A 27779-nucleotide genomic window follows, 5' to 3' on the forward strand; every position below is an offset into this window, starting at 1 on the left:
AAACGATTTAATTAGTACTTTAAAGTATTTTTACTCAAGTACTTTACACCAGTGCCTCAAAGTAACCTAGGGTTTCATCCACATTCTTCGACCTCAAAGGAACCTTGCAGTGCGTTCCAAATGGCACCCTATTTCGTATATAGTGCACTTCTTTTGACCAGAGTCCATACTACTCTGATCAAAAGGTAGAGTTCTACATAGGGAATAAGGTGCCATTTGGGTCAGCACTCTAAAGGAGACAGAAGACTGACCTTTTGAAGCTAAACTTTTAACTAAGCTAATATTTTCGCCGAGATTTCCTTTCCGTGAGATGAGAGGAAAAAAAAGTTTTAGTCAAGCCAGACTGAGAAGGCATTTTACCCTTAGTGAGTCATATTATAAAATAAACGTTTCATCCTCCTTTCTGCTCATTTCACTTTAGAATTGCTCCATTGAATTCATCCACCGGTTCCTTTTCTCAATTTCAAAGCAAATCTGTAATTTAATATTTTTTAGCCTCATTGAATAACTGGATTTAAACTTAATAACCCAATAAATTGCTTCCCATTTAACTAATGATTCATTCCCTTGCCTTGTATAATTTACAGCCGGTGTTTGATACAGACAACAGAATAAAGACGTAAAATGAGATAAATAATAACAGCTTTATAAAAGTATTTGTTTGCATCCCAAAATGACGCCCTATTTCCAAGTGCACTACGTTTGACCAAGACACACAGGGCTCTGGTTAAAAGTAGTGTGCACTATATGGACGAAGCCTTAATATAAAAAGGCTTCCCTTCGCTCTTTCCTTTCCTGTTTCCTTTCCTGTTTCCTTTCCTGTTTCCTTTCCTGTTTCCTTTCCTGTTCTCTCTTAATAATAGACTAGTGTCCCAAAATGCCGTTCCTTTATCCCAGTTGCTTAGTCACTGGCTTAAATGGATACTTGGGGATTTTGACAGTGGTATCTATTAGCAAGCTAGCAGTTACCAAAGACTTCTGGTCGTTGCGCTAATGGTAGCTAGCAATTGCGCTAATGCTAGTTTGAAACATCCTTCAAACTGCGCGCAGAGACATAAAAATGGGATCCATGAGTTCATCAGACTCTGGGGGAAGTAGATAAAGGGCTTCATTGCCAAAATCCTGAAGTATCCCTTTAAGATAACATCCTGCCAGAAGATATCAACTTTTTAGTAAGAGCCTTAAAACCGCTCTCCAATCCGCCATCCCAGCATCTCGTTTAAACTTGATGATTTTCTGCTTTCTTCAAGTGGAGGAAAATGAGTTTCCTCTTCCTGACCCATAGACCTGAAACACAGTGGTAGTGTGTGTCCCAGTTGGCACCCTATTCCTTATAGTGCGCTACTTTTGACCAGTGACCACATAGTGAGTGTAGGGAATAGGCTACCATTTCAGATACTCCCAGTTTATTCCTACAATAGCAGTTTCTACCAAGGCCTGTGTTCCAAATGGCACTATAAACTTTAAAATGCATTACTTTTGACCAGGTCAAAGCTATGATCCCTGATTTGATGTCACTTTGTTAAATCCATTTCTATCAGTGTAGATGAAGGGGAGGAGACCGGTTGAAGAAGGATTTTTAAGCCTTGAGACAACTGAGACATGGATTGCAAGACAAAAGATTGAAGTACCTTTGAACAGGGGGTATGGTAGTAGGTGCCAGGCGCACCGGTTTGTGTCAAGAACCACAACACTGCTGGGTTTTTCACACTCCACAGTTTCCCCGTCTGTGTCAAGAATGGCCCACCACCAAAAGGACATCCAGCCAACTTGACAGAACTGTGGGAAGCATTGGTGTCAACATGGGCCAGCATCCATGTGGAACGCTTTCAACACCTTGTAGAGTCCATTCCCAGACAAATTGAGGCTGTTCCGAGGGCAGCCCTGGTCCGGCTCCAGACTCATTTGGGTGAGGTTGTTAATTCACCATCTCAAATCAGAACAACGCCTCTGTCTTTCAGTGGAACAGCAACGCCTGGGACCTCATGCAGGAGCTCTCACATTTTAAACAGTGAAGCTCAATTGTCTTTACTTGATTCCCTGTAATCTCTTCCTTCCCTGCTTCTCTAAACCTATTGGAGAGAGCCAGAGGGGAGAAACATAAAGAGACGCTTAGGGATTTGACAATAAGGCCCTTTATCTTCCCAGAGTCAGATGAATCTGTGGATAACGTTTTTGTCTCTGCATTTAGTTTAAAGGAAGTTGCTAACTACCGTTAGCGCAATGACTGGAAGTCTATGGGTATCTGATAGCATGCTTCTTGTCATTGCGCTAACGCTAGTTAGCATTGGCTCACAAAACTACCTCCAACTTCCTTCATACTGGACACAGAGACATAAACATGGTATTCACGAGTTTATCAACTTCCCCAGTCAAATGAAGTATCCCTTTAAGATCTTCTCCTCCAATGCATTTGCAGAATTTGGAAGCTATACAATTAACATTAAATTAAGGTTCACCCCTGAATGACAGGAAGTTCTTCATTATACATTTGTACCTGACTGTCACTGTGCCTCTGCTCTTTCCGCCCCTGTTGCCCCAAGGTTTCAGAGGAACATGTAATCAAAACGCAAACTAAACTAAAAACCATGAACGTTAAATTTTCTTTCCATTCATTCATTTCCTTGACTTTTCTTTGGCTTTATTTATTTAACTTTTATTTTGATTCTGATATTGACAAAATATAACCGGTGCCCAAACACTGCAATGCTTTCACTACTCATACGACTGAATCCCGAAAGGCTTCAAACCATTTCCTGTATGTGACTCACCACCTGTATTCAGTCTTATTAGGGCTGTCACCGACCCATAAAAGTATTGGCCGACCGAGAGTCGTCCTGTTCTTTCGACCAATCGATTGGTCAATGTTTAAACGTGTTAAATAATAGTAAAAACCAACTCCAAATACACTGAGCTCGTCTGATGCTTTAAGCACAGTTTGATTAAATAATTAAGACACACAAAGGACTCAGAGAGCCCGATGATTACACTGTAAAAATGACAGTCCATTTGTGACTGGTCCACGTTGTTTCTCTCCCTCTCCTCCCTACTGCAGAGAAAAGGCAGCACAGGAAGTGTTTATTGCACTGTCCGTGCTGAAGCTGCCACATCATTTCAGCCATTTTGTTTTCTTACTTGTTTCTGACTAAAAAGTTCTAGTTGAAATCCCTAATTTGTGTAGGGGGAAGAGAAAAAAACATTCCCTCAATCCTTGCTCTCTCTACGTGAAACATGTAGGCAATCGCATGCAAGGCGACCAATAGGGACCTGACACATCATAATCACATCAACACATTTGGTTATAACAAACTCAGAATGCAGTAACACGTGACAGCAAAACAAATGGGGAGGACTTTGAAAAGAAACTCGAATCGGTGAAATGTTTTCTGGTTGCTCAGGAGGGAAAGGGGAAAGTCAGATCTGCGGAAGATGTTTTGACTTAGTTGTAGAAACTACTGTAGATCAATAAAAAGGAGGGTATACTGTAGGAGCAAGCGCTGCACGAGTATTATGTGTGCCAAACAGGTGCTGGGATATTACAATATTATCATTTTATGACCATTTGGAACTAAACACTACTAAATACGTGTATCAGGGTCTGTTCTATCGGGGGGGGGGGGAGGGGGTAAAAACAGTTGCATGCATTCGTGAATTGCGGTTTATTTTATTATTTAGGCCAATTATTCAAAGCATCGTTATTTAATTTAAAAAATAAAATGCTTGATTTGCATTTCAAAGCATGAATATCTCGTAAATGCTGTGTGATGGCATGAACTAATAAATAATTGATTGTTACAGTGGCCTATATAAGTATTGAAATCTAGTCCTAAGTAAGTTACAGTATGAAAACTTAACAGGAGGGGCTCTTCGGCCTAAAGCGTTATACAAGGATACTATATACCAAGCCTAATAACAACACTACTTATTACAATGACCATCACAGCAATAATTGTAATAACAAGGAAAAGGAGGGTATAGGAGTGAGAGCTGTGTGCATATTGTGTGTGACAAACAGGTGCTGTTAGATTACAATATCATTCTTCTGCCTGTTTGGAACAAACAGAAATAAATTGTAAAGCCTTTAATTTATTTATTAAACTAGGCAAGTCAGTTAAGAACAAATTCTTATTTTACAATGACAGCCTACCGGGGAACAGTGGGTTAACTGCCTTGTTCAGGGGCAGAACGACAGATTTTTACCTTGTCAACCTCAGGGGATTTGATCTAGCAACTTTTCGATTACTGGCCCAACGCTCTGACCACTAGGCTACCTGCCGCCCCAATTACAGCATAGCAGAGATTAAAAACAGACCAATCTGTGAAATTCTTTTGTCCGTCATGTTGCCGTTGCATGAAGCTTGGTGCTCACAGAATCGGTAGGCTATTAAACAGGCAACCCGAAGCAAGATGGGTCTTTTTTTCTGTAGATAATAATGGATGATTTATAAAGCCAGGCGCATTTAACAGTTAGACTATTGATTATAGACCTAATTAACTTGGTTTCCTCTGTCCTCAATTAGGCTATGGCAAGGGCTGTTTCCTCGTCTCTGCTGCTGCTGCCTCCGCCGCATTGTTCTCAATCCCAAAATGATGGTTCATTTAGTAATTATGCACATAGCAACGTAGGGAAAGGCACCAATTCAACAGTGCACTGAAGATTGTTTCAGAACCACGGACAGGGACCGTATCAACGTGGGAGAAAGTGCTTTGAGTATATACACATGCATACATACATGCATATATACACATACATACATGTGTATGTATGTATGCATGTATGTGTATATATGTGTATGTGTGTATGTATGTATGTATATGTGTATGTGTGTGTATATGTATGTATGTGTGTGTATGTATATGTGTGTGTATGTATATGTATGTGTGTGTATATGTATATATGTATATACTTTCAGTATCATGTCTTTAAAGTGATGGACTGTGCCAGCCCCGTAGCCTCCAATGGTTTAGTCCACTGAGACAGGCGTGAATCAGACAGGTGCCATGACAGTTTTTTTCGAATGATTGCTCAACTAAAGAAATCTTGGTCAACCAAACAACTAAATTTAACATTTTTACATTTTAGTCATTTAGCAGACGCTCTTATCCAGAGCAACTTACAGTAGTGAATTCATACATTTCATACATTTTTTTTCGTACTGGTCCCCCGTGGGAATCGAACCCACAACCCTGGCGTTGCAAACACCATCCTCTACCAACTGAGCCACAGGTCTTATGTAGCAAAACATTTACATTGGATAAAAGTGGAGATTTAGAGCTAGAAAATTGTATATCATACACTGCAGTTGAGGAACAATGAGAAACTACTTTTGCTTTGAAAGTCGATAAACTTGTAACCCCACATTTGAGAAAATTGCCCTTGGAATGTTTTGGTACCTACTGGAGAGCTCTTCTTTGTCTACACCCATTCAGCGTCGTTCACACCCTCTTAAGCCCCACCCATCTCTGTAAGGAGTCACACGTGAGGCCATGTGCTAAACAGAGTAAGGTAGTGTAGTAAACAACCAAAGGTTTCAAGACTAAAAGTGGTGAAAATAGTAGCAAAAAGTAGTTTATCTAGTCCTTGTCCTGTATCCTAATCTGACTTTGGTGCAGGTCATGTTGTTCTTCACAATACAAAGTTTATTTATTTATTTGTCACATACACAGGGTACAGACGGTGTAAACAGTACAGTGAAATGAAATGGTTACTTGCATAGTAGCAATATCAAAAATAGAAAGTGTCCATATGAAAATATTGTATAAATATTTTATAATTATTAGGTGATTCTTACCCAGACACAGTTGTCTAAATTGATGGGTCATGTGAAAGAAATGCAAAAACCACCTCCCAGCCACATCTAGCTAAGTGGATGGATCACTGTTCTCTAGACATGTTCATTAAATACAATAGATGGCTGTAATCACCTCCCAGCCACATCTAGCTAAGTGGATGGATCACTGTTCTCTAGACATGTTCATGAAATACAATAGATGGCTGTAATCACCTCCCAGACACATCTAGCTAAGTGGATGGATCACTGTTCTCTAGACATGTTCATTAAATACAATAGATGGCTGTAATCACCTCCCAGCCACATCTAGCTAAGTGGATGGATCACTGTTCTCTAGACATGTTCATGAAATACAATAGATGGCTGTAATCACCTCCCAGCCACATCTAGCTAAGTGGATGGGTCATGTAATTTTCTGGCTAAGTGGAGTCTTTTGTTTAGACATGTTCAGCGAGGGGTAAAAAAGTATTTGATCCCCTGCTGATTTTGTACATTTTCCCACTGACAAAGAAATGATCAGTCTATAATTTTAATGGTAGGTTTATTTGAACAGTGAGAGACAGAATAACAACAAAAAAATCCAGAAAACGCATGTCAAAAATGTTATAAAATGATTTGCGTTTTAATGAGGGAAATAAGTATTTGACCTCCTCTCAATCAGAAAGATTTCTGGCTCCCAGGTGTCTTTTATACAGGTAACGAGCTGAGATTAGGAGCACACTCTTAAAGGGAGTGCTTCTAATCTGTTTGTTACCTGTATAAAAGACAGCTGTCCACAGAAGAAATCAATCAACCAGATTCCAAACTCTCCACCATGGCCAAGACCAAAGAGCTCTCCAAGGATGTCAGGGACAAGATTGTAGACCTACACAAGGCTGGAATGGGCTACAAGACCATCGCCAAGCAGCTTGGTGAGAAGGTGACAACAGTTGGTGCGATTATTAGCAAATGGAAGAAACACAAAAGAACTGTCAATCTCCCTCGGCCTGGGGCTCCATGCAAGATCTCACCTCGTGGAGTTGCAATGATCATGAGAACGGTGAGGAATCAGCCCAGAACTACACGGGAGGATCTTGTCAATGATCTCAAGGCAGCTGGGACCATAGTCACCAAGAAAACAATTGGTAAAACACTACGCCGTGAAGGACTGAAATCCTGCAGCGCCCGCAAGGTCCCCCTGCTCAGGAAAGCACAAATACATGCCCGTCTGAAGTTTGCCAATGAACATCTGAATGATTCAGAGGACAACTGGGTGAAGGTGTTGTGGTCAGATGAGACCAAAATGGAGCTCTTTGGCATCAACTCAACTCGCCGTGTGTGGAGGTGGAATGCTGCCTATGACCCCAAGAACACCATCCCCACCGTCAAACATGGAGGTGGAAACATTATGCTTTGGGGGTGTTTTTCTGCTAAGGGGACAGGACAACTTCACCGCATCAAAGGGACGATGGACGGGGCCATGTACCGTCAAATCTTGGGTGAGAACCTCCTTCCCTCAGCCAGGGCATTGAAAATGGGTCGTGGATGGGTATTCCAGCATGACAATGACCCAAAAGACACGGCCAAGGCAACAAAGGAGTGGCTCAAGAAGAAGCACATTAAGGTCCTGGAGTGGCCTAGTCAGTCTCCAGACCTTAATCCCATAGAAAATCTGTGGAGGGAGCTGAAGGTTCGAGTTGCCAAACGTCAGCCTCGAAACCTTAATGACTTGGAGAAGATCTGCAAAGAGGAGTGGGACAAAATCCCTCCTGAGATGTGTGCAAACCTGGTGGTCAACTACAAGAAATGTCTGACCTCTGATTGCCAACAAGGGTTTTGCCACCAAGTACTAAGTCATGTTTTGCAGAGGGGTCAAATACTTATTTCCCTCATTAAAATGCAAATCATTTTATAACATTTTTGACGTGCGTTTTTCTGGATATTTCTGTCTCATTGTTCAAATAAACCTACCATTAAAATTATAGACTGATCATTTCTTTGTCAGTGGGCAAATGTACAAAATCAGCAGGGGATCAAATACTTTTTTCCCTCACTGTAGCTAGCTAGCTAAACAATGAACCATAATTCCAAATGGCTTTCTGATATACAAATAATATTTCTACACAGATCATACTCGTAACGTTAGCTAGCGAGCCAGCAGGCTAACGTTCCCTAGCTACGTAACAGTAAGCCTTAGCTTGTAATGAAAATGACTTTCTGACCAAATTAGAAACGTATAATGTCGTAAAATGTAGCTAGACTCTTACCCGTATACATGGCTGAACACTTCACGGCAGTCTGGTACCATTTTTGACTCTATTTTGTTTGTAGCTTAAAGCTTGTTTGGTCCACTTTGTGTCAAGTCACTCGGGTTCACACTGACCGCAGTAGTTGTCTGTAGCGCCTGCTAAAATTCAGGGCAGCAATGTTGTTGAGAGCAGTTATTCAGTAAAACCCTGTTCACTACATTGTCATTCTGCTGGATGTACAACGGTCACACAGCTGCAGCCTTGTCCTGCTCTGAAGCCTTTACCCCGAGGCTCCATCATGTTGCATTTGACTTCTACAGTTCAACTATTAACGTTCAAGTTCCCTCTCTCCCTTTTCCCTTTTACAGGAGGTTTCCCAAGCATTCCTAGAGAGCCAGGTATTCCCAACCCCACCTTCAGATACAGTACAGTAACATTCAGGCTGCAGCCCAAACACCAACCTATTCCCTATATTGTGCACTACTTTTAACCAGAGCTTTTAGGCCCTTTTTTTTTTACCTTTGTGCCCTAGTCAACAGTAGTGCACTATATAGGGAATTTGGGATGTTGCCTGAGGCATTGGCCAAAGCCAGACACATAGGATCATATGAACTCAGTTGACCCTCTGATCAGTGGTGGTGGTGGGAAACATTACAGGTGGAAATACAGGTTGTCTCTAACTGCTGATCTGGGGTCAGATATATAATGTGCTTCCAAATTGCGCCCTAATGCCTAAATAGTACACTACTTTGACCCAGGGTCATTTTGGGATGTATCTATATGGTTATACTGTATAATATTCCCAAGGTTAAGTTAGTTATCTGATCCTAGAGCTGTGGTTAAGAGGACAACTTCTACCTCAAGCACTGGCTAACATTGTCTCCTCTCTATCTCCTTCTCTTCCTCCCCCCTTCCTCTCCTCCCCCCTTCCTCTCCCCTCCCCTTCCTCTCCCCTCCCCTTCCTCTCCCCTCCCCTTCTCTCCCCTTCCTCTCCCCTCCCCTTCCTCTCCCCTCCCCTTCTCTCCCCTTCCTCTCCCCTCCTCTCCCCTTCCTCTCCTCTCCCCTCCTCTCCCCTTCCTCTCCCCTCCTCTCCCCTTCCTCTCCCCTCCCCTCCCCTTCCTCTCCTCTCCCCTCCTCTCCCCTTCCTCTCCTCTCCCCTCCTCTCCCCTTCCTCTCCTCTCCCCTCCTCTCCCCTTCCTCTCCTCTCCCCTCCTCTCCCCTTCCTCTCCTCTCCCCTCCTCTCCCCTTCCTCTCCCCTTCCTCTCCCCTTCCTCTCCCCTTCCCTCCTCTCCCCTCCTCTCCCCTTCCTCTCCCCTTCCTCTCCCCTTCCTCTCCCCTTCCTCTCCCGTTCCTCTCCCCTCCTCTCCCCTTCCTCTCCTCTCCTCTCCCCTTCCTCTCCACTTCCTCTCCTCTCCCCTTCCTCTCCTCTCCACCCCCCTTCCTCTCCTCTCCACCCCCCCTTCCTCTCCTCTCCACCCCCCTTCCCCCCTTCCTCTCCTCTCCCCTCCTCTCCCCTTCCTCTCCTCTCCCCTCGTCTCCCCTTCCTCTCCTCTCCCCTCCTCTCCCCTTCCTCTCCTCTCCCCTCGTCTCCCCTTACTCTCCTCTCCCCTCGTCTCCCCTTACTCTCCTCTCCCCTCGTCTCCCCTTACTCTCCTCTCCCCTTCCTCTCCCCTCCTCTCCCCTTCCTCTCCTCTCCCCTCCTCTCCTCTCCCCTCCCCTTCCTCTCCCCTCCTCTCCCCTTCCTCTCCCCTCCCCTTCCTCTCCCCTCCTCTCCCCTTCCTCTCCCTCCCCTTCCTCTCCCCTTCCTCTCCCCTCCCTTCCTCTCCCCTCCTCTCCCCTTCCTCTCCTCTCCCCTCCTCTCCCCTTCCTCTCCTCTCCCCTCCTCTCCCCTTCCTCTCCTCTCCCCTCCTCTCCCCTTCCTCTCCTCTCCCCTTCCTCTCCTCTCCCCTCCTCTCCCCTTCCCCTCGTCTCCCCTTCCTCTCCTCTCCCCTTCGTCTCCCCTTCCTCTCCCCTTCCTCTCCCCTTCCTCTCCTCTCCCCTCCTCTCCCCTTCCTCTCCTCTCCCCTCCCCTTCCTCTCCCCTCCTCTCCTCTCCTCTCCCCTTCCTCTCCCCTCCTCTCCCCTTCCTCTCCCCTCCCTCTCCTCTCCCCTCCTCTCCCCTTCCTCTCCTCTCCCCTCCTCTCCCCTTCCTCTCCTCTCCCCTCCTCTTCCCTTCCTCTCCTCTCCCCTCCTCTCCCCTTCCCTCTCCTCTCCCCTCCTCTCCCCTTCCTCTCCTCTCCCCTCCTCTCCCCTTCCTCTCCTCTCCCCTCCTCTCCCCTTCCTCTCCTCTCCCCCTTCCTCTCCTCTCCCCTCCTCTCCCTCTCCTCTCCCCTCCCCTTCCTCTCCTCCTCTCCTCTCCTCTCCCCTCCTCTCCCCTTCCTCTCCCTCTTCTCCCCTTCGTCTCCCCTTCGTCTCCCCTTCGTCTCCCCTTCGTCTCCCCTTCCTCTCCCCTTCCTCTCCCTTCCTCTCCCCTCCCCTTCCTCTCCTCTCCCCTCCTCTCCCCTTCCTCTCCTCTCCCCTCCTCTCCCCTTCCCCTCCTCTCCCCTTCCTCTCCTCTCCCCTTCCTCTCCTCTCCCCTCCTCTCCCCTTCCTCTCCCCTCCCCTTCCTCTCCTCTCCCCTCCTCTCCCCTTCCTCTCCTCTCCCCTCGTCTCCCCTTCCTCTCCTCTCCCCTTCGTCTCCCCTCCTCTCCCCTTCCTCTCCTCTCCCCTTCCTCTCCTCTCCCCTTCCTCTCCTCTCCCCTCCTCTCCCCTCCTCTCCCCTTCCTCTCCTCTCCCCTTCGTCTCCCCTTCGTCTCCCCTTCGTCTCCCTTCCTCTCCCCTTCCTCTCCTCTCCCCCTTCCCTTCCTCCCCTCCCCTCCCTTCCTCTCCCCTCGTCTCCCCTTCCTCTCCCCTCGTCTCCCCTTCCTCTCCTCTCCCCCTCCTTCCTCTCCCCTCGTCTCCCCTTCCTCTCCCCTTCCTCTCCCCTTCCTCTCCCCTTCCTCTCCCCTTCCTCTCCTCTCCCCTCGTCTCCCCTTCCTCTCCTCTCCCCTCCTCTCCCCTTCCTCTCCCCTCCCCTTCCTCTCCTCTCCCCTCCTCTCCCCTTCCTCTCCTCTCCCCTCCTCTCCCCTTCCTCTCCTCTCCCCTTCCTCTCCTCTCCCCTCCTCTCCCCTTCCTCTCCTCTCCCCTCCTCTCCCCTTCCTCTCCTCTCCCCTCCTCTCCCCTTCCTCTCCTCTCCCCTCCTCTCCCCTTCCTCTCCTCTCCCCTTCTCTCCCCTTCCTCTCCCCTTCGTCTCCCCTTCGTCTCCCCTCCCTTCCTCTCCCCTCCCCTTCCTCTCCCCTCGTCTCCCCTTCCTCTCCCCTCCCCTCGTCTCCGCTCCCCTTCCTCTCGTCTCCCCTCGTCTCCCCTTCCTCTCCTCTCCCCTCGTCTCCCCTTCCTCTCCTCTCCCCTCGTCTCCCCTTCCTCTCCTCTCCCCTCGTCTCCCCTTCCTCTCCTCTCCCCTCGTCTCCCCTTCCTCTCCCCTCCCCTCATCTCCCCTCCCCTTCCTCTCCCCTCGTCTCCCCCTCGTCTCCCCTTCGTCTCCCCTTCCTCTCCCCTTCCTCTCCCCTCGTCTCCCCTTCCTCTCCTCTCCCCTTCCTCTCCCCTCCCCTTCCTCTCCCCTTTCTCTCCTCTCCCCTCGTCTCCCCTTCCTCTCCTCTCCCCTCGTCTCCCCTTCCTCTCCCCTTCCTCTCCCCTCGTCTCCCCTTCCTCTCCCCTCATCTCCCCTTACTCTCCTCTCCCCTCCTCTCCCCTCCCCTTCCTCTCCCCTCGTCTCCCCTTCCTCCCTTCTCCCTCCAGGTGGACAGTGCTATGTCTCTGATCCAGGCAGCTAAGAACCTGATGAACACGGTGGTGTCCACGGTCAAGGCTAGCTACGTGGCTTCTACTAAGTACCAGAAGTCCATGGCCATGCAGTCCCTGAACATGCCTGCTATCTCCTGGAAGATGAAAGCCCCAGAGAAGAAACCCCTGGTTAAGAGAGAGAAACAGGAAGATGGATCCAACAACAAGGTAATGAGAATCATGTTGTTAAAGCTGATATCTTCTAAACGGCTGTTTTCTCCCAGAATACAACAGGTGTAGTAGACCTTACAGTGAAATGCTGAATACAACAGGTGTGTAGACCTTACAGTGAAATGCTGAATACAACAGGTGTAGTAGACCTCACAGTGAAATGCTGAATACAACAGGTGTAGTAGACCTCACAGTGAAATGCTGAATACAACAGGTGTAGTAGACCTCACAGTGAAATGCTGAATACAACAGGTGTAGTAGACCTCACAGTGAAATGCTGAATACGACAGGTGTAGTAGACCTCACAGTGAAATGCTGAATACAACAGGTGTAGTAGACCTCACAGTGAAATGCTGAATACAACAGGTGTAGTAGACCTCACAGTGAAATGCTGAATACAACAGGTGTAGTAGACCTTACAGTGAAATGCTGAATACAACAGGTGTAGTAGACCTCACAGTGAAATGCTGAATACAACAGGTGTAGTAGACCTCACAGTGAAATGCTGAATACAACAGGTGTAGTAGACCTTACAGTGAAATGCTGAATACAACAGGTGTAGTAGACCTCACAGTGAAATGCTGAATACAACAGGTGTAGTAGACCTCACAGTGAAATGCTGAATACAACAGGTGTAGTAGACCTCACAGTGAAATGCTGAATACAACAGGTGTAGTAGACCTCACAGTGAAATGCTGAATACAACAGGTGTAGTAGACCTCACAGTGAAATGCTGAATACAACAGGTGTAGTAGACCTCACAGTGAAATGCTGAATACAACAGGTGTAGTAGACCTCACAGTGAAATGCTGAATACAACAGGTGTAGTAGACCTCACAGTGAAATGCTGAATACAACAGGTGTAGTAGACCTTACAGTGAAATGCTGAATACAACAGGTGTAGTAGACCTCACAGTGAAATGCTGAATACAACAGGTGTAGTAGACCTTACAGTGAAATGCTGAATACAACAGGTGTAGTAGACCTTACAGTGAAATGCTGAATACAACAGGTGTAGTAGACCTCACAGTGAAATGCTGAATACAACAGGTGTAGTAGACCTCACAGTGAAATGCTGAATACAACAGGTGTAGTAGACCTTACAGTGAAATGCTGAATACAACAGGTGTAGTAGACCTCACAGTGAAATGCTGAATACAACAGGTGTAGTAGACCTCACAGTGAAATGCTGAATACAACAGGTGTAGTAGACCTCACAGTGAAATGCTGAATACAACAGGTGTAGTAGACCTCACAGTGAAATGCTGAATACAACAGGTGTAGTAGACCTCACAGTGAAATGCTGAATACAACAGGTGTAGTAGACCTCACAGTGAAATGCTGAATACAACAGGTGTAGTAGACCTTACAGTGAAATGCTGAATACAACAGGTGTAGTAGACCTTACAGTGAAATGCTGAATACAACAGGTGTAGTAGACCTTACAGTGAAATGCTGAATACAACAGGTGTAGTAGACCTCACAGTGAAATGCTGAATACAACAGGTGTAGTAGACCTCACAGTGAAATGCTGAATACAACAGGTGTAGTAGACCTCACAGTGAAATGCTGAATACAACAGGTGTAGTAGACCTCACAGTGAAATGCTGAATACAACAGGTGTAGTAGACCTTACAGTGAAATGCTGAATACAACAGGTGTAGTAGACCTTACAGTGAAATGCTGAATACAACAGGTTTAGTAGACCTCACAGTGAAATGCTGAATACAACAGGTGTAGTAGACCTCACAGTGAAATGCTGAATACAACAGGTGTAGTAGACCTCACAGTGAAATGCTGAATACAACAGGTGTAGTAGACCTCACAGTGAAATGCTGAATACAACAGGTGTAGTAGACCTCACAGTGAAATGCTGAATACAACAGGTGTAGTAGACCTCACAGTGAAATGCTGAATACAACAGGTGTAGTAGACCTCACAGTGAAATGCTGAATACAACAGGTGTAGTAGACCTTACAGTGAAATGCTGAATACAACAGGTGTAGTAGACCTTACAGTGAAATGCTGAATACAACAGGTGTAGTAGACCTCACAGTGAAATGCTGAATACAACAGGTGTAGTAGACCTTACAGTGAAATGCTGAATACAACAGGTGTAGTAGACCTCACAGTGAAATGCTGAATACAACAGGTGTAGTAGACCTCACAGTGAAATGCTGAATACAACAGGTGTAGTAGACCTCACAGTGAAATGCTGAATACAACAGGTGTAGTAGACCTTACAGTGAAATGCTGAATACAACAGGTGTAGTAGACCTCACAGTGAAATGCTGAATACAACAGGTGTAGTAGACCTCACAGTGAAATGCTGAATACAACAGGTGTAGTAGACCTCACAGTGAAATGCTGAATACAACAGGTGTAGTAGACCTCACAGTGAAATGCTGAATACAACAGGTGTAGTAGACCTCACAGTGAAATGCTGAATACAACAGGTGTAGTAGACCTCACAGTGAAATGCTGAATACAACAGGTGTAGTAGACCTCACAGTGAAATGCTGAATACAACAGGTGTAGTAGACCTTACAGTGAAATGCTGAATACAACAGGTGTAGTAGACCTCACAGTGAAATGCTGAATACAACAGGTGTAGTAGACCTTACAGTGAAATGCTGAATACAACAGGTGAGTAGACCTCACAGTGAAATGCTGAATACAACAGGTGTAGTAGACCTCACAGTGAAATGCTGAATACAACAGGTGTAGTAGACCTCACAGTGAAATGCTGAATACAACAGGTGTAGTAGACCTTAGTGAAATGCTGAATACAACAGGTGTAGTAGACCTTACAGTGAAATGCTGAATACAACAGGTGTAGTAGACCTCACAGTGAAATGCTGAATACAACAGGTGTAGTAGACCTCACAGTGAAATGCTGAATACAACAGGTGTAGTAGACCTTACAGTGAAATGCTGAATACAACAGGTGTAGTAGACCTCACAGTGAAATGCTGAATACAACAGGTGTAGTAGACCTCACAGTGAAATGCTGAATACAACAGGTGTAGTAGACCTCACAGTGAAATGCTGAATACAACAGGTGTAGTAGACCTTACAGTGAAATGCTGAATACAACAGGTGTAGTAGACCTCACAGTGAAATGCTGAATACAACAGGTGTAGTAGACCTTACAGTGAAATGCTGAATACAACAGGTGTAGTAGACCTCACAGTGAAATGCTGAATACAACAGGTGTAGTAGACCTCACAGTGAAATGCTGAATACAACAGGTGTAGTAGACCTCACAGTGAAATGCTGAATACAACAGGTGTAGTAGACCTCACAGTGAAATGCTGAATACAACAGGTGTAGTAGACCTCACAGTGAAATGCTGAATACAACAGGTGTAGTAGACCTCACAGTGAAATGCTGAATACAACAGGTGTAGTAGACCTCACAGTGAAATGCTGAATACAACAGGTGTAGTAGACCTTACAGTGAAATGCTGAATACAACAGGTGTAGTAGACCTCACAGTGAAATGCTGAATACAACAGGTGTAGTAGACCTCACAGTGAAATGCTGAATACAACAGGTGTAGTAGACCTCACAGTGAAATGCTGGATACAACAGGTGTAGTAGACCTCACAGTGAAATGCTGAATACAACAGGTGTAGTAGACCTCACAGTGAAATGCTGAATACAACAGGTGTAGTAGACCTTACAGTGAAATGCTGAATACAACAGGTGTAGTAGACCTTACAGTGAAATGCTGAATACAACAGGTGTAGTAGACCTCACAGTGAAATGCTGAATACAACAGGTGTAGTAGACCTCACAGTGAAATGCTGAATACAACAGGTGTAGTAGACCTCACAGTGAAATGCTGAATACAACAGGTGTAGTAGACCTTACAGTGAAATGCTGAATACAACAGGTGTAGTAGACCTTACAGTGAAATGCTGAATACAACAGGTGTAGTAGACCTCACAGTGAAATGCTGAATACAACAGGTGTAGTAGACCTCACAGTGAAATGCTGAATACAACAGGTGTAGTAGACCTCACAGTGAAATGCTGAATACAACAGGTGTAGTAGACCTCACAGTGAAATGCTGAATACAACAGGTGTAGGTAGACCTCACAGTGAAATGCTGAATACAACAGGTGTAGTAGACCTCACAGTGAAATGCTGAATACAACAGGTGTAGTAGACCTCACAGTGAAATGCTGAATACAACAGGTGTAGTAGACCTTACAGTGAAATGCTGAATACAACAGGTGTAGTAGACCTTACAGTGAAATGCTGAATACAACAGGTGTAGTAGACCTCACAGTGAAATGCTGAATACAACAGGTGTAGTAGACCTCACAGTGAAATGCTGAATACAACAGGTGTAGTAGACCTCACAGTGAAATGCTGAATACAACAGGTGTAGTAGACCTCACAGTGAAATGCTGAATACAACAGGTGTAGTAGACCTTACAGTGAAATGCTGAATACAACAGGTGTAGTAGACCTTACAGTGAAATGCTGAATACAACAGGTGTAGTAGACCTCACAGTGAAATGCTGAATACAACAGGTGTAGTAGACCTCACAGTGAAATGCTGAATACAACAGGTGTAGTAGACCTCACAGTGAAATGCTGAATACAACAGGTGTAGTAGACCTCACAGTGAAATGCTGAATACAACAGGTGTAGTAGACCTCACAGTGAAATGCTGAATACAACAGGTGTAGTAGACCTCACAGTGAAATGCTGAATACAACAGGTGTAGTAGACCTCACAGTGAAATGCTGAATACAACAGGTGTAGACCTCACAGTGAAATGCTGAATACAACAGGTGTAGTAGACCTCACAGTGAAATGCTGAATACAACAGGTGGTAGACCTCACAGTGAAATGCTGAATACAACAGGTGTAGTAGACCTCACAGTGAAATGCTGAATACAACAGGTGTAGTAGACCTTACAGTGAAATGCTGAATACAACAGGTGTAGTAGACCTCACAGTGAAATGCTGAATACAACAGGTGTAGTAGACCTCACAGTGAAATGCTGAATACAACAGGTGTAGTAGACCTCACAGTGAAATGCTGAATACAACAGGTGTAGTAGACCTCACAGTGAAATGCTGAATACAACAGGTGTAGTAGACCTCACAGTGAAATGCTGAATACAACAGGTGTAGTAGACCTCACAGTGAAATGCTGAATACAACAGGTGTAGTAGACCTCACAGTGAAATGCTGAATACAACAGGTGTAGTAGACCTCACAGTGAAATGCTGAATACAACAGGTGTAGTAGACCTCACAGTGAAATGCTGAATACAACAGGTGTAGTAGACCTCACAGTGAAATGCTGAATACAACAGGTGTAGTAGACCTCACAGTGAAATGCTGAATACAACAGGTGTAGTAGACCTTACAGTGAAATGCTGAATACAACAGGTGTAGTAGACCTCACAGTGAAATGCTGAATACAACAGGTGTAGACCTCACAGTGAAATGCTGAATACAACAGGTGTAGTAGACCTTACAGTGAAATGCTGAATACAACAGGTGTAGTAGACCTCACAGTGAAATGCTGAATACAACAGGTGTAGTAGACCTCACAGTGAAATGCTGAATACAACAGGTGTAGTAGACCTCACAGTGAAATGCTGAATACAACAGGTGTAGTAGACCTCACAGTGAAATGCTGAATACAACAGGTGTAGTAGACCTCACAGTGAAATGCTGAATACAACAGGTGTAGTAGACCTCACAGTGAAATGCTGAATACAACAGGTGTAGTAGACCTCACAGTGAAATGCTGAATACAACAGGTGTAGTAGACCTCACAGTGAAATGCTGAATACAACAGGTGTAGTAGACCTTACAGTGAAATGCTGAATACAACAGGTGTAGTAGACCTCACAGTGAAATGCTGAATACAACAGGTGTAGTAGACCTCACAGTGAAATGCTGAATACAACAGGTGTAGTAGACCTTACAGTGAAATGCTGAATACAACAGGTGTAGTAGACCTCACAGTGAAATGCTGAATACAACAGGTGTAGTAGACCTCACAGTGAAATGCTGAATACAACAGGTGTAGTAGACCTCACAGTGAAATGCTGAATACAACAGGTGTAGTAGACCTCACAGTGAAATGCTGAATACAACAGGTGTAGTAGACCTCACAGTGAAATGCTGAATACAACAGGTGTAGTAGACCTCACAGTGAAATGCTGAATACAACAGGTGTAGTAGACCTCACAGTGAAATGCTGAATACAACAGGTGTAGTAGACCTTACAGTGAAATGCTGAATACAACAGGTGTAGTAGACCTCACAGTGAAATGCTGAATACAACAGGTGTAGTAGACCTCACAGTGAAATGCTGAATACAACAGGTGTAGTAGACCTCACAGTGAAATGCTGAATACAACAGGTGTAGTAGACCTCACAGTGAAATGCTGAATACAACAGGTGTAGTAGACCTCACAGTGAAATGCTGAATACAACAGGTGTAGTAGACCTCACAGTGAAATGCTGAATACAACAGGTGTAGTAGACCTCACAGTGAAATGCTGAATACAACAGGTGTAGTAGACCTCACAGTGAAATGCTGAATACAACAGGTGTAGTAGACCTTACAGTGAAATGCTGAATACAACAGGTGTAGTAGACCTCACAGTGAAATGCTGAATACAACAGGTGTAGTAGACCTCACAGTGAAATGCTGAATACAACAGGTGTAGTAGACCTTACAGTGAAATGCTGAATACAACAGGTGTAGTAGACCTCACAGTGAAATGCTGAATACAACAGGTGTAGTAGACCTTACAGTGAAATGCTGAATACAACAGGTGTAGTAGACCTCACAGTGAAATGCTGAATACAACAGGTGTAGTAGACCTCACAGTGAAATGCTGAATACAACAGGTGTAGTAGACCTCACAGTGAAATGCTGAATACAACAGGTGTAGTAGACCTCACAGTGAAATGCTGAATACAACAGGTGTAGTAGACCTTACAGTGAAATGCTGAATACAACAGGTGTAGTAGACCTCACAGTGAAATGCTGAATACAACAGGTGTAGTAGACCTCACAGTGAAATGCTGAATACAACAGGTGTAGTAGACCTCACAGTGAAATGCTGAATACAACAGGTGTAGACCTCACAGTGAAATGCTGAATACAACAGGTGTAGTAGACCTTACAGTGAAATGCTGAATACAACAGGTGTAGTAGACCTCACAGTGAAATGCTGAATACAACAGGTGTAGTAGACCTCACAGTGAAATGCTGAATACAACAGGTGTAGTAGACCTCACAGTGAAATGCTGAATACAACAGGTGTAGTAGACCTCACAGTGAAATGCTGAATACAACAGGTGTAGTAGACCTCACAGTGAAATGCTGAATACAACAGGTGTAGTAGACCTCACAGTGAAATGCTGAATACAACAGGTGTAGTAGACCTCACAGTGAAATGCTGAATACAACAGGTGTAGTAGACCTCACAGTGAAATGCTGAATACAACAGGTGTAGTAGACCTCACAGTGAAATGCTGAATACAACAGGTGTAGTAGACCTCACAGTGAAATGCTGAATACAACAGGTGTAGTAGACCTTACAGTGAAATGCTGAATACAACAGGTGTAGTAGACCTTACAGTGAAATGCTGAATACAACAGGTGTAGTAGACCTCACAGTGAAATGCTGAATACAACAGGTGTAGACCTCACAGTGAAATGCTGAATACAACAGGTGTAGTAGACCTTACAGTGAAATGCTGAATACAACAGGTGTAGTAGACCTCACAGTGAAATGCTGAATACAACAGGTGTAGTAGACCTTACAGTGAAATGCTGAATACAACAGGTGTAGGTAGACCTCACAGTGAAATGCTGAATACAGCAGGTGTAGTAGACCTCACAGTGAAATGCTGAATACAACAGGTGTTGTTGACCTCACAGTGAAATGCTGAATACAACAGGTGTAGTAGACCTCACAGTGAAATGCTGAATACAACAGGTGTAGTAGACCTCACAGTGAAATGCTGAATACAACAGGTGTAGTAGACCTCACAGTGAAATGCTGAATACAACAGGTGTAGTAGACCTTACAGTGAAATGCTGAATACAACAGGTGTAGTAGACCTCACAGTGAAATGCTGAATACAACAGGTGTAGTAGACCTCACAGTGAAATGCTGAATACAACAGGTGGTAGACCTCACAGTGAAATGCTGAATACAACAGGTGTAGTAGACCTCACAGTGAAATGCTGAATACAACAGGTGTAGTAGACCTTACAGTGAAATGCTGAATACAACAGGTGTAGTAGACCTCACAGTGAAATGCTGAATACAACAGGTGTAGTAGACCTTACAGTGAAATGCTGAATACAACAGGTGTAGTAGACCTCACAGTGAAATGCTGAATACAACAGGTGTAGTAGACCTCACAGTGAAATGCTGAATACAACAGGTGTAGTAGACCTCACAGTGAAATGCTGAATACAACAGGTGTAGTAGACCTCACAGTGAAATGCTGAATACAACAGGTGTAGTAGACCTTACAGTGAAATGCTGAATACAACAGGTGTAGTAGACCTTACAGTGAAATGCTGAATACAACAGGTGTAGTAGACCTCACAGTGAAATGCTGAATACAACAGGTGTAGTAGACCTCACCGTGAAATGCTTACTTAGTCTCTAACCAATAGTGCAAAAAAAGGTATTATGTGAACAGTAGGTAAGTAAAGAAATAAAACCACAGTAAAAAGACATTTGAAAATAAGAGAAGCGAGGCTACATACAGACACCGGTTAGTCAGGCTGATTGAGGTAGTATGTACATGTAGATGTGGTTAAAGTGACTATGCATGTATGATGAACAGAGAGTAACAGTAGGGTAAAAGAGGGGTTGGTGGGTGGCGGGACACAATGCAGATAGCCCGGTTAGCCAATGTACAGGAGCACTGGTTGGTCGGCCCAATTGAGGTAGTATGTACATGAATGTATAGTTAAAGTGACTATGCATATATGATAAACATATTCAACAACTTGGTGAAAACAAGAGTATAATCTCTGCTGTTCTATCGCAATGATGTCCAGGGAAGTGTTTGTTTAAAGTAACGTCTTTATGTCATCTCAAACGGACGTGGTAGTTTCCCCACTAAGGATTCCAGCTTTAATCACTTGTATAATCCCCTTCACAGTTCCCTGTCAGTGTCCAGGACAGATGAGCATAGTCCTGGACTAAAAAGCTTTCAATGTGGAATCTCATTCCAGGACTAGGCTTCGTCTGTGTCCGGGAAACCAGCCATTTTTTTTTTATATATATATTTTTTTTAATGGCCTGTAAGGAGATTTAATAATGCAAGACACATTTCTATGAAAACAGACATTTTAAAATGCTATTTTCTCTTCTCTTAGGTCAAGAGGTCATCCCAGAAGAAGCACATCAACCCTGTCCAGGCCCTCAGCGAGTTCAAAGCCATGGATAGCATCTAGAGATGGACCAGTCAGTTCGTTCGGGGGGGGTGAGAGGAGGTGGAGCTAGAGGGGGTTTGGGATAGCTAGCCTAGGATGGTTGGAGCAATTTTTTTTTTTTTTGTCTTGTCACAAAAAAAAATAGAAAGAGTGAGAAAATAAGAATAGAATTGGTTGTAAATCATTCCTCCTTTCCTTCCCTGGTCTCGTCAAGCTGTCAGGTTTGACTTGATGTTGCTATGCAGGCTCACTAAGGTGGAACACTGAGCTCTCCCTCTCTCTCCCTCTCTCTCCCTCTCTCTCTCTCCCTCTCTCTCTCTCCCTCTCTCTCCCTCTCTCTCTCCCCCTCTCCCCTCTCTCCCCCTCTCTCCCCCTCTCTCCCCCTCTCTCCCCTCTCTCCCCCCTCTCTCCCTCCCTCTCTCCCTCTCTCTCTCCCTCTCTCTCCTCTCTCTCTCCCTCTCTCTCTCCCTCTCTCTCTCCCTCTCTCTCTCCCTCTCTCTCTCCCTCTCTCTCTCCCTCCTCTCTCCCTCTCTCTCCCCTCTCTCTCTCCCCTCTCTCTCTCCCTCTCTCTCCCTCTCTCCCCCTCTCCCTCTCTCCCTCCTCTCTCTCCCTCTCTCTCCCTCCCTCTCTCTCCCCCTCTCTCTCCCTCCCTCTCTCTCCCCCCTCTCTCCTCTCCCTCTCTCTCTCCCTCTCCCTCTCCCTCCTCTCCCTCTCCCTCTCTCCCTCTCTCTCTCCCTCCCAGCCTAGTTTTCATTGAAACGACTGCATTCTGATTGCTCTGTCTGTATCCTACCGTAATGATGTCTCTACTGGAAAACAAAGCAATTAGAAAAAATAAAAAACGGGGTTATTTCCCTTCTTTTGATTTTTATTCCAATGTTGGTCTGACAAAGGAGGGTTTCATTGAATACTGTAAGATCTAATTCTGACAACTAATCATTTTGACCCTTGACCCCCTAACCTGTGACGTGAGATGCCCCTGTGTATTTTATAGAATTACATTCTAACATATTTTACAGTTGCGTGAGCGGTGGGAGGGTATTGAATGGTATTCTACTGTGTGCCGTATATAATGTGTACATCAGATGGGCCTTTTCCACTCTAAACTATCTCTATTATCTCATTACTCTGGTGAACCTTTGTTTTTTTGTTGCTTTGATTACAACAACAAAAAAAACGTTTATTTTTCATTCTCAATGTGTTCTGTCTAATAAAAGTTTGATATTTTAGTGTCGTTTCACTTCATACTTATTATACACTGGGTGGTTCCAGCCCTGAATGCTGATTGGCTGAAAGCTGTTGTATATCAGACCGTATACCACGGGTATGACAAAACATGTGTTTTTTTTTAACTGCTCTAATTACGTTGGTAACTAGTTTATAATAGCAATAAGGCAACTCAGGGGGTTGTGATGTATGGTCAATATACCACGGCTAAGGGCTGTCTGTATCCAGGCACTCTGTGTTGCATTGTGGTTAAGAACAGCCCTTAGCCGTGGTATATTGACCATAGACCACACCCCCGGGTGTTATTGCTATTGTAACACTGAATTGTCATTATTGAATGTTTTAAGTACAGTAAATCTGTTTTTGTTATCCTGTGACATTTGGAACTGTAAATGTTTAGTTGTTTTCCCTGTCGTTAACCCCCAGGTTTTATAGACTAGTCTGGATGAAGTCTAGTTTTCCCTGTCGTTAACCCCCCAGGTTTTATAGACTAGTCTGGATGAAGTCTAGTTTTCCCTGTCGTTAACCCCCCAGGTTTTATAGACTAGTCTGGATGAAGTCTTGTTTTCCCTCTCGTTAACCCCCCAGGTTTTATAGACTAGTCTGGATGAAGTCTAGTTTTCCCTGTCGTTAACCCCCCAGGTTTTATAGACTAGTCTGGATGAAGTCTTGTTTTCCCTGTCGTTAACCCCCAGGTTTTATAGACTAGTCTGGATGAAGTCTTGTTTTCCCTCTCGTTAACCCCCCCAGGTTTTATAGACTAGTCTGGATGAAGTCTTGTTTTCCCCTCGTTAACCCCCCAGGTTTTATAGACTAGTCTGGATGAAGTCTTGTTTTCCCTCTCGTTAACCCCCCAGGTTTTATAGACTAGTCTGGATGAAGTCTTGTTTTCCCTCTCGTTAACCCCCCAGGTTTTATAGACTAGTCTGGATGAAGTCTTGTTTTCCCTCTCGTTAACCCCCCAGGTTTTATAGACTAGTCTGGATGAAGTCTTGTTTTCCCTCTCGTTAACCCCCCAGGTTTTATAGACTAGTCTGGATGAAGTCTAGTTTTCCCTGTCGTTAACCCCCCAGGTTTTATAGACTAGTCTGGATGAAGTCTAGTTTTCCCTGTCGTTAACCCCCCAGGTTTTATAGACTAGTCTGGATGAAGTCTTGTTTTCCCTGTCGTTAACCCCCCAGGTTTTATAGACTAGTCTGGATGAAGTCTTGTTTTCCTTCTCGTTAACCCCCCAGGTTTTATAGACTAGTCTGGATGAAGTCTTGTTTTCCCTGTCGTTAACCCCCCAGGTTTTATAGACTAGTCTGGATGAAGTCTTGTTTTCCCTCTCGTTAACCCCCCAGGTTTTATAGACTAGTCTGGATGAAGTCTTGTTTTCCCTGTCGTTAACCCCCCAGGTTTTATAGACTAGTCTGGATGGAGTCTTGTGTGCCTCATTGTATGCAGCCAAAGCTAATAGAGAGAAAATAATCGTTCTCTCCCAGCCTTCTGGTTTAATACATAACACTAGCCCAGGGGACTACACACACACACACATTGTACCACACACACACAGTCAATGAAACTCATGAAATGAGCTGACACACCCTGTTCAATCTCAAGTGTTTGATAAGTCAGAGGTTATAGAGGGAGGTCTGGGGTATAGACCAGGCTGTGGAGGGGGCTCTGGGGGATAGACCAGGCTGTAGGAGGGGGTCTGGGGGGATAGACCAGGCTGTGGAGGGGGGTCTGGGGGATAGACCAGGCTGTGGAGGGGGTCTGGGGGATAGACCAGGCTGTAGAGGGGGGTCTGGGGGATAGACCAGGCTGTGGAGGGGGGTCTGGGGGATAGACCAGGCTGTGGAGGGGGTCTGGGGGATAGACCAGGCTGTGGAGGGGGGTCTGGGGGGATAGACCAGGCTGTGGAGGGGGGTCTGGGGGATAGACCAGGCTGTAGAGGGGGGTCTGGGGGATAGACCAGGCTGTGGAGGGGGGTCTGGGGGATAGACCAGGCTGTAGAGGGGGGTCTGGGGGGATAGACCAGGCTGTAGAGGGGGGTCTGGGGGATAGACCAGGCTGTGGAGGGGGTCTGGGGGATAGACCAGGCTGTGGAGGGGGCTCTGGGGGATAGACCAGGCTGTGGAGGGGGCTCTGGGGGATAGACCAGGCTGTGGAGGGGGGGTCTGGGGGATAGACCAGGCTGTGGAGGGGGTCTGGGGGATAGACCAGGCTGTGGAGGGGGGCTCTGGGGGATAGACCAGGCTGTGGAGGGGGGTCTGGGGGATAGACCAGGCTGTGGAGGGGGGTCTGGGGGATAGACCAGGCTGTGGAGGGGGTCTGGGGATAGACCAGGCTGTGGAGGGGGGGCTCTGGGGGATAGACCAGGCTGTGGAGGGGGGTCTGGGGGATAGACCAGGCTGTGGAGGGGGTCTGGGGGATAGACCAGGCTGTAGGGGGGGTCTGGGGGATAGACCAGGCTGTAGAGGGGGGTCTGGGGGATAGACCAGGCTGTGGAGGGGGGGTCTGGGGGATAGACCAGGCTGTGGAGGGGGTCTGGGGGGATAGACCAGGCTGTGGAGGGGGCTCTGGGGGATAGACCAGGCTGTGGAGAGGGGCTCTGGGGGATAGACCAGGCTGTGGAGGGGGCTCTGGGGGATAGACCAGGCTGTGGAGGGGGTCTGGGGGATAGACCAGGCTGTGGAGGGGGCTCTGGGGGATAGACCAGGCTGTGGAGGGGGGGCTCTGGGGGATAGACCAGGCTGTGGAGGGGGCTCTGGGGGATAGACCAGGCTGTAGAGGGGGGTCTGGGGGATAGACCAGGCTGTGGAGGGGGGTCTGGGGGGATAGACCAGGCTGTAGAGGGGGGTCTGGGGGGGATAGACCAGGCTGTGGAGGGGGGTCTGGGGGATAGACCAGGCTGTGGAGGGGGGCTCTGGGGGATAGACCAGGCTGTGGAGGGGGGTCTGGGGGGATAGACCAGGCTGTAGAGGGGGTCTGGGGGATAGACCAGGCTGTGGAGAGGGGGTCTGGGGGATAGACCAGGCTGTGGAGGGGGTCTGGGGGATAGACCAGGCTGTAGAGGGGGGTCTGGGGGATAGACCAGGCTGTAGAGGGGGTCTGGGGGATAGACCAGGCTGTGGAGGGGGGTCTGGGGGGATAGACCAGGCTGTGGAGGGGGCTCTGGGGGATAGACCAGTTGCATCCTAAATGCCACCCTAAACCCTCTTCCCTATATAGTGCACTACTGAGCAGGACTTCATAGGGTTGTCATTTGGGCCACAGGCCAGTGGCTAAGCAGCCAGATAGTCTGATCAATATTCCTCCTCCTAGCTCTGCTGCTGAGAGGAGAGGAGGGGGAGGTGGGGGGGAGGGAGAGGGGATGGGGGAGAGGAGGTGGGGAGGGGATGGAGAGAGGGGAGGATGGGGTTGAGAGGGGAGGATGGGTTTGGGAGGGGGCGAGAGGCAGAGGATGGGGGAGGATGAGAGAGGATGAGAGGGGGAGAGAGGAGGGAGGAGGATGAGGGAGAGAGGAGAGAGGATGAGGGGGGAAAGAGAGAACTAGCGAGAAGCTTTCTCCATGAATTAGTTAAAGCAGTGGAAGGTAATGTGGAAGTGTTAGCTGTGTTATCAGCATAGACTACGTCCCGGGCCAAATGGAACACTAATTCCTTTATATTGCACGACTGGGCCCTGGTCAACAATAGTGCACTATATAGGGAATAGGGTCCCATTTGGGACTTATCCTAGACCATATAACAGCTCAGTACAGTATGTAGGGGTGGGTAGTGCAGTGGGTTTATTTCTTTAAAACAGGGCCACTTCGGGTCTTCATGCTGCGATGCTTTAGCTTGTTGCTAAACATAGAGGCAGGTCACGTTGGGTTACAACGACAGATGGACAGAATATTGGTTTGTGTTTTAGCTTGTTTGAGCGTTACTTTGGACTGCGTGGTGTTATGTTTTGGAGTGGGTAGTAGAGAGTATTAGACGTCTCCCAAATGCCATTCTATTCCCTAAATAGTGCACTACTTTGGACCGGCACCTGTAGGGGAATAGGGCGGCATTTGGGACTTGCGTTAAAAGTGGTAATGTTATATTTGACGTTCTTTAACTTTTGTTTTTATTTGAGAACTAGGAGGCACTGTACTGCACCCTGTTTTACATATTCATGTTCCCAGCTTTCATTGCATAATGAATAAATGATTCCCTGTCGCCGCCTGTCTGTCTGTCTCATTCTGCTACTGCCGTCTACATTTCAAATTGTCCAAGTTGAAATCACTCCTTGGCTGCTTCCCAAATGGCAGCAGTAGTGCACTAGATGGGGAATAGGGTGAGATTTAGGAAGCAACCTTCCCTTCCATTGTGTTCATGTATCGCTCTTGATTTTATGATCGTGTCTAGTCTCTGTCACTACACCTAACGACTTTAAAAAAAAGTCAGGATTATCTCCTATCACTACAGGTTGTTGTAATAGTGTTGATTATCTCCTATTACTACAGGTTGTTGTAATAGTCAGGATTATCTCCTATCACTACAGGTTGTTGTAATAGTCAGGATTATCTCCTATCACTACAGGTTGTTGTAATAGTCAGGATTATCTCCTATCACTACAGGTTGTTGTAATAGTCAGGATTATCTCCTATCACTACAGGTTGTTCTAATAGTCAGGATTATCTCCTATCACTACAGGTTGTTGTAATAGTCAGGATTATCTCCTATCACTACAGGTTGTTCTAATAGTCAGGATTATCTCCTATCACTACAGGTTGTTGTAATAGTCAGGATTATCTCCTATCATTACAGGTTGTTCTAATAGTCAGGATTATCTCCTATCACTACAGGTTGTTGTAATAGGATTCTCTCCTATCACTACAGGTTGTTGTAATAGTCAGGATTATCTCCTATCACTACAGGTTGTTCTAATAGTCAGGATTATCTCCTATCACTACAGGTTGTTCTAATAGGATTCTCTCCTATCACTACAGGTTGTTGTAATAGTCAGGATTATCTCCTATCACTACAGGTTGTTGTAATAGTC

The 27779-nt window shown here is 45.9% G+C and overlaps 1 protein-coding gene across 2 annotated transcripts in view; it reads left to right on the top strand.

Moving 5' to 3' along the window:
* ctnna1 (catenin (cadherin-associated protein), alpha 1) overlaps positions 1–21899 on the top strand; it is a 247642-nt gene extending 225743 nt beyond the window's left edge. Inside the window, exons 19-21 of one of the 2 annotated variants that reach the window (XM_045717824.1) lie at positions 8389–8418; positions 11872–12084; positions 21480–21899. In XM_045717824.1, coding sequence (XP_045573780.1) covers positions 8389–8418; positions 11872–12084; positions 21480–21557 — 321 coding nt within the window. In that variant the 3' untranslated portion in view covers positions 21558–21899. The remainder of the gene's footprint in view (positions 1–8388; positions 8419–11871; positions 12085–21479) is intronic. The other variant, XM_045717825.1, reaches the window with a different exon arrangement.
* Positions 21900–27779: the final 5880 nt, after the last annotated feature.

The sequence above is a fragment of the Salmo salar genome, chromosome ssa05 (genome assembly GCF_905237065.1).
Source record: "Salmo salar chromosome ssa05, Ssal_v3.1, whole genome shotgun sequence".
Classification (NCBI taxonomy): Eukaryota; Metazoa; Chordata; class Actinopteri; order Salmoniformes; family Salmonidae; genus Salmo; species Salmo salar.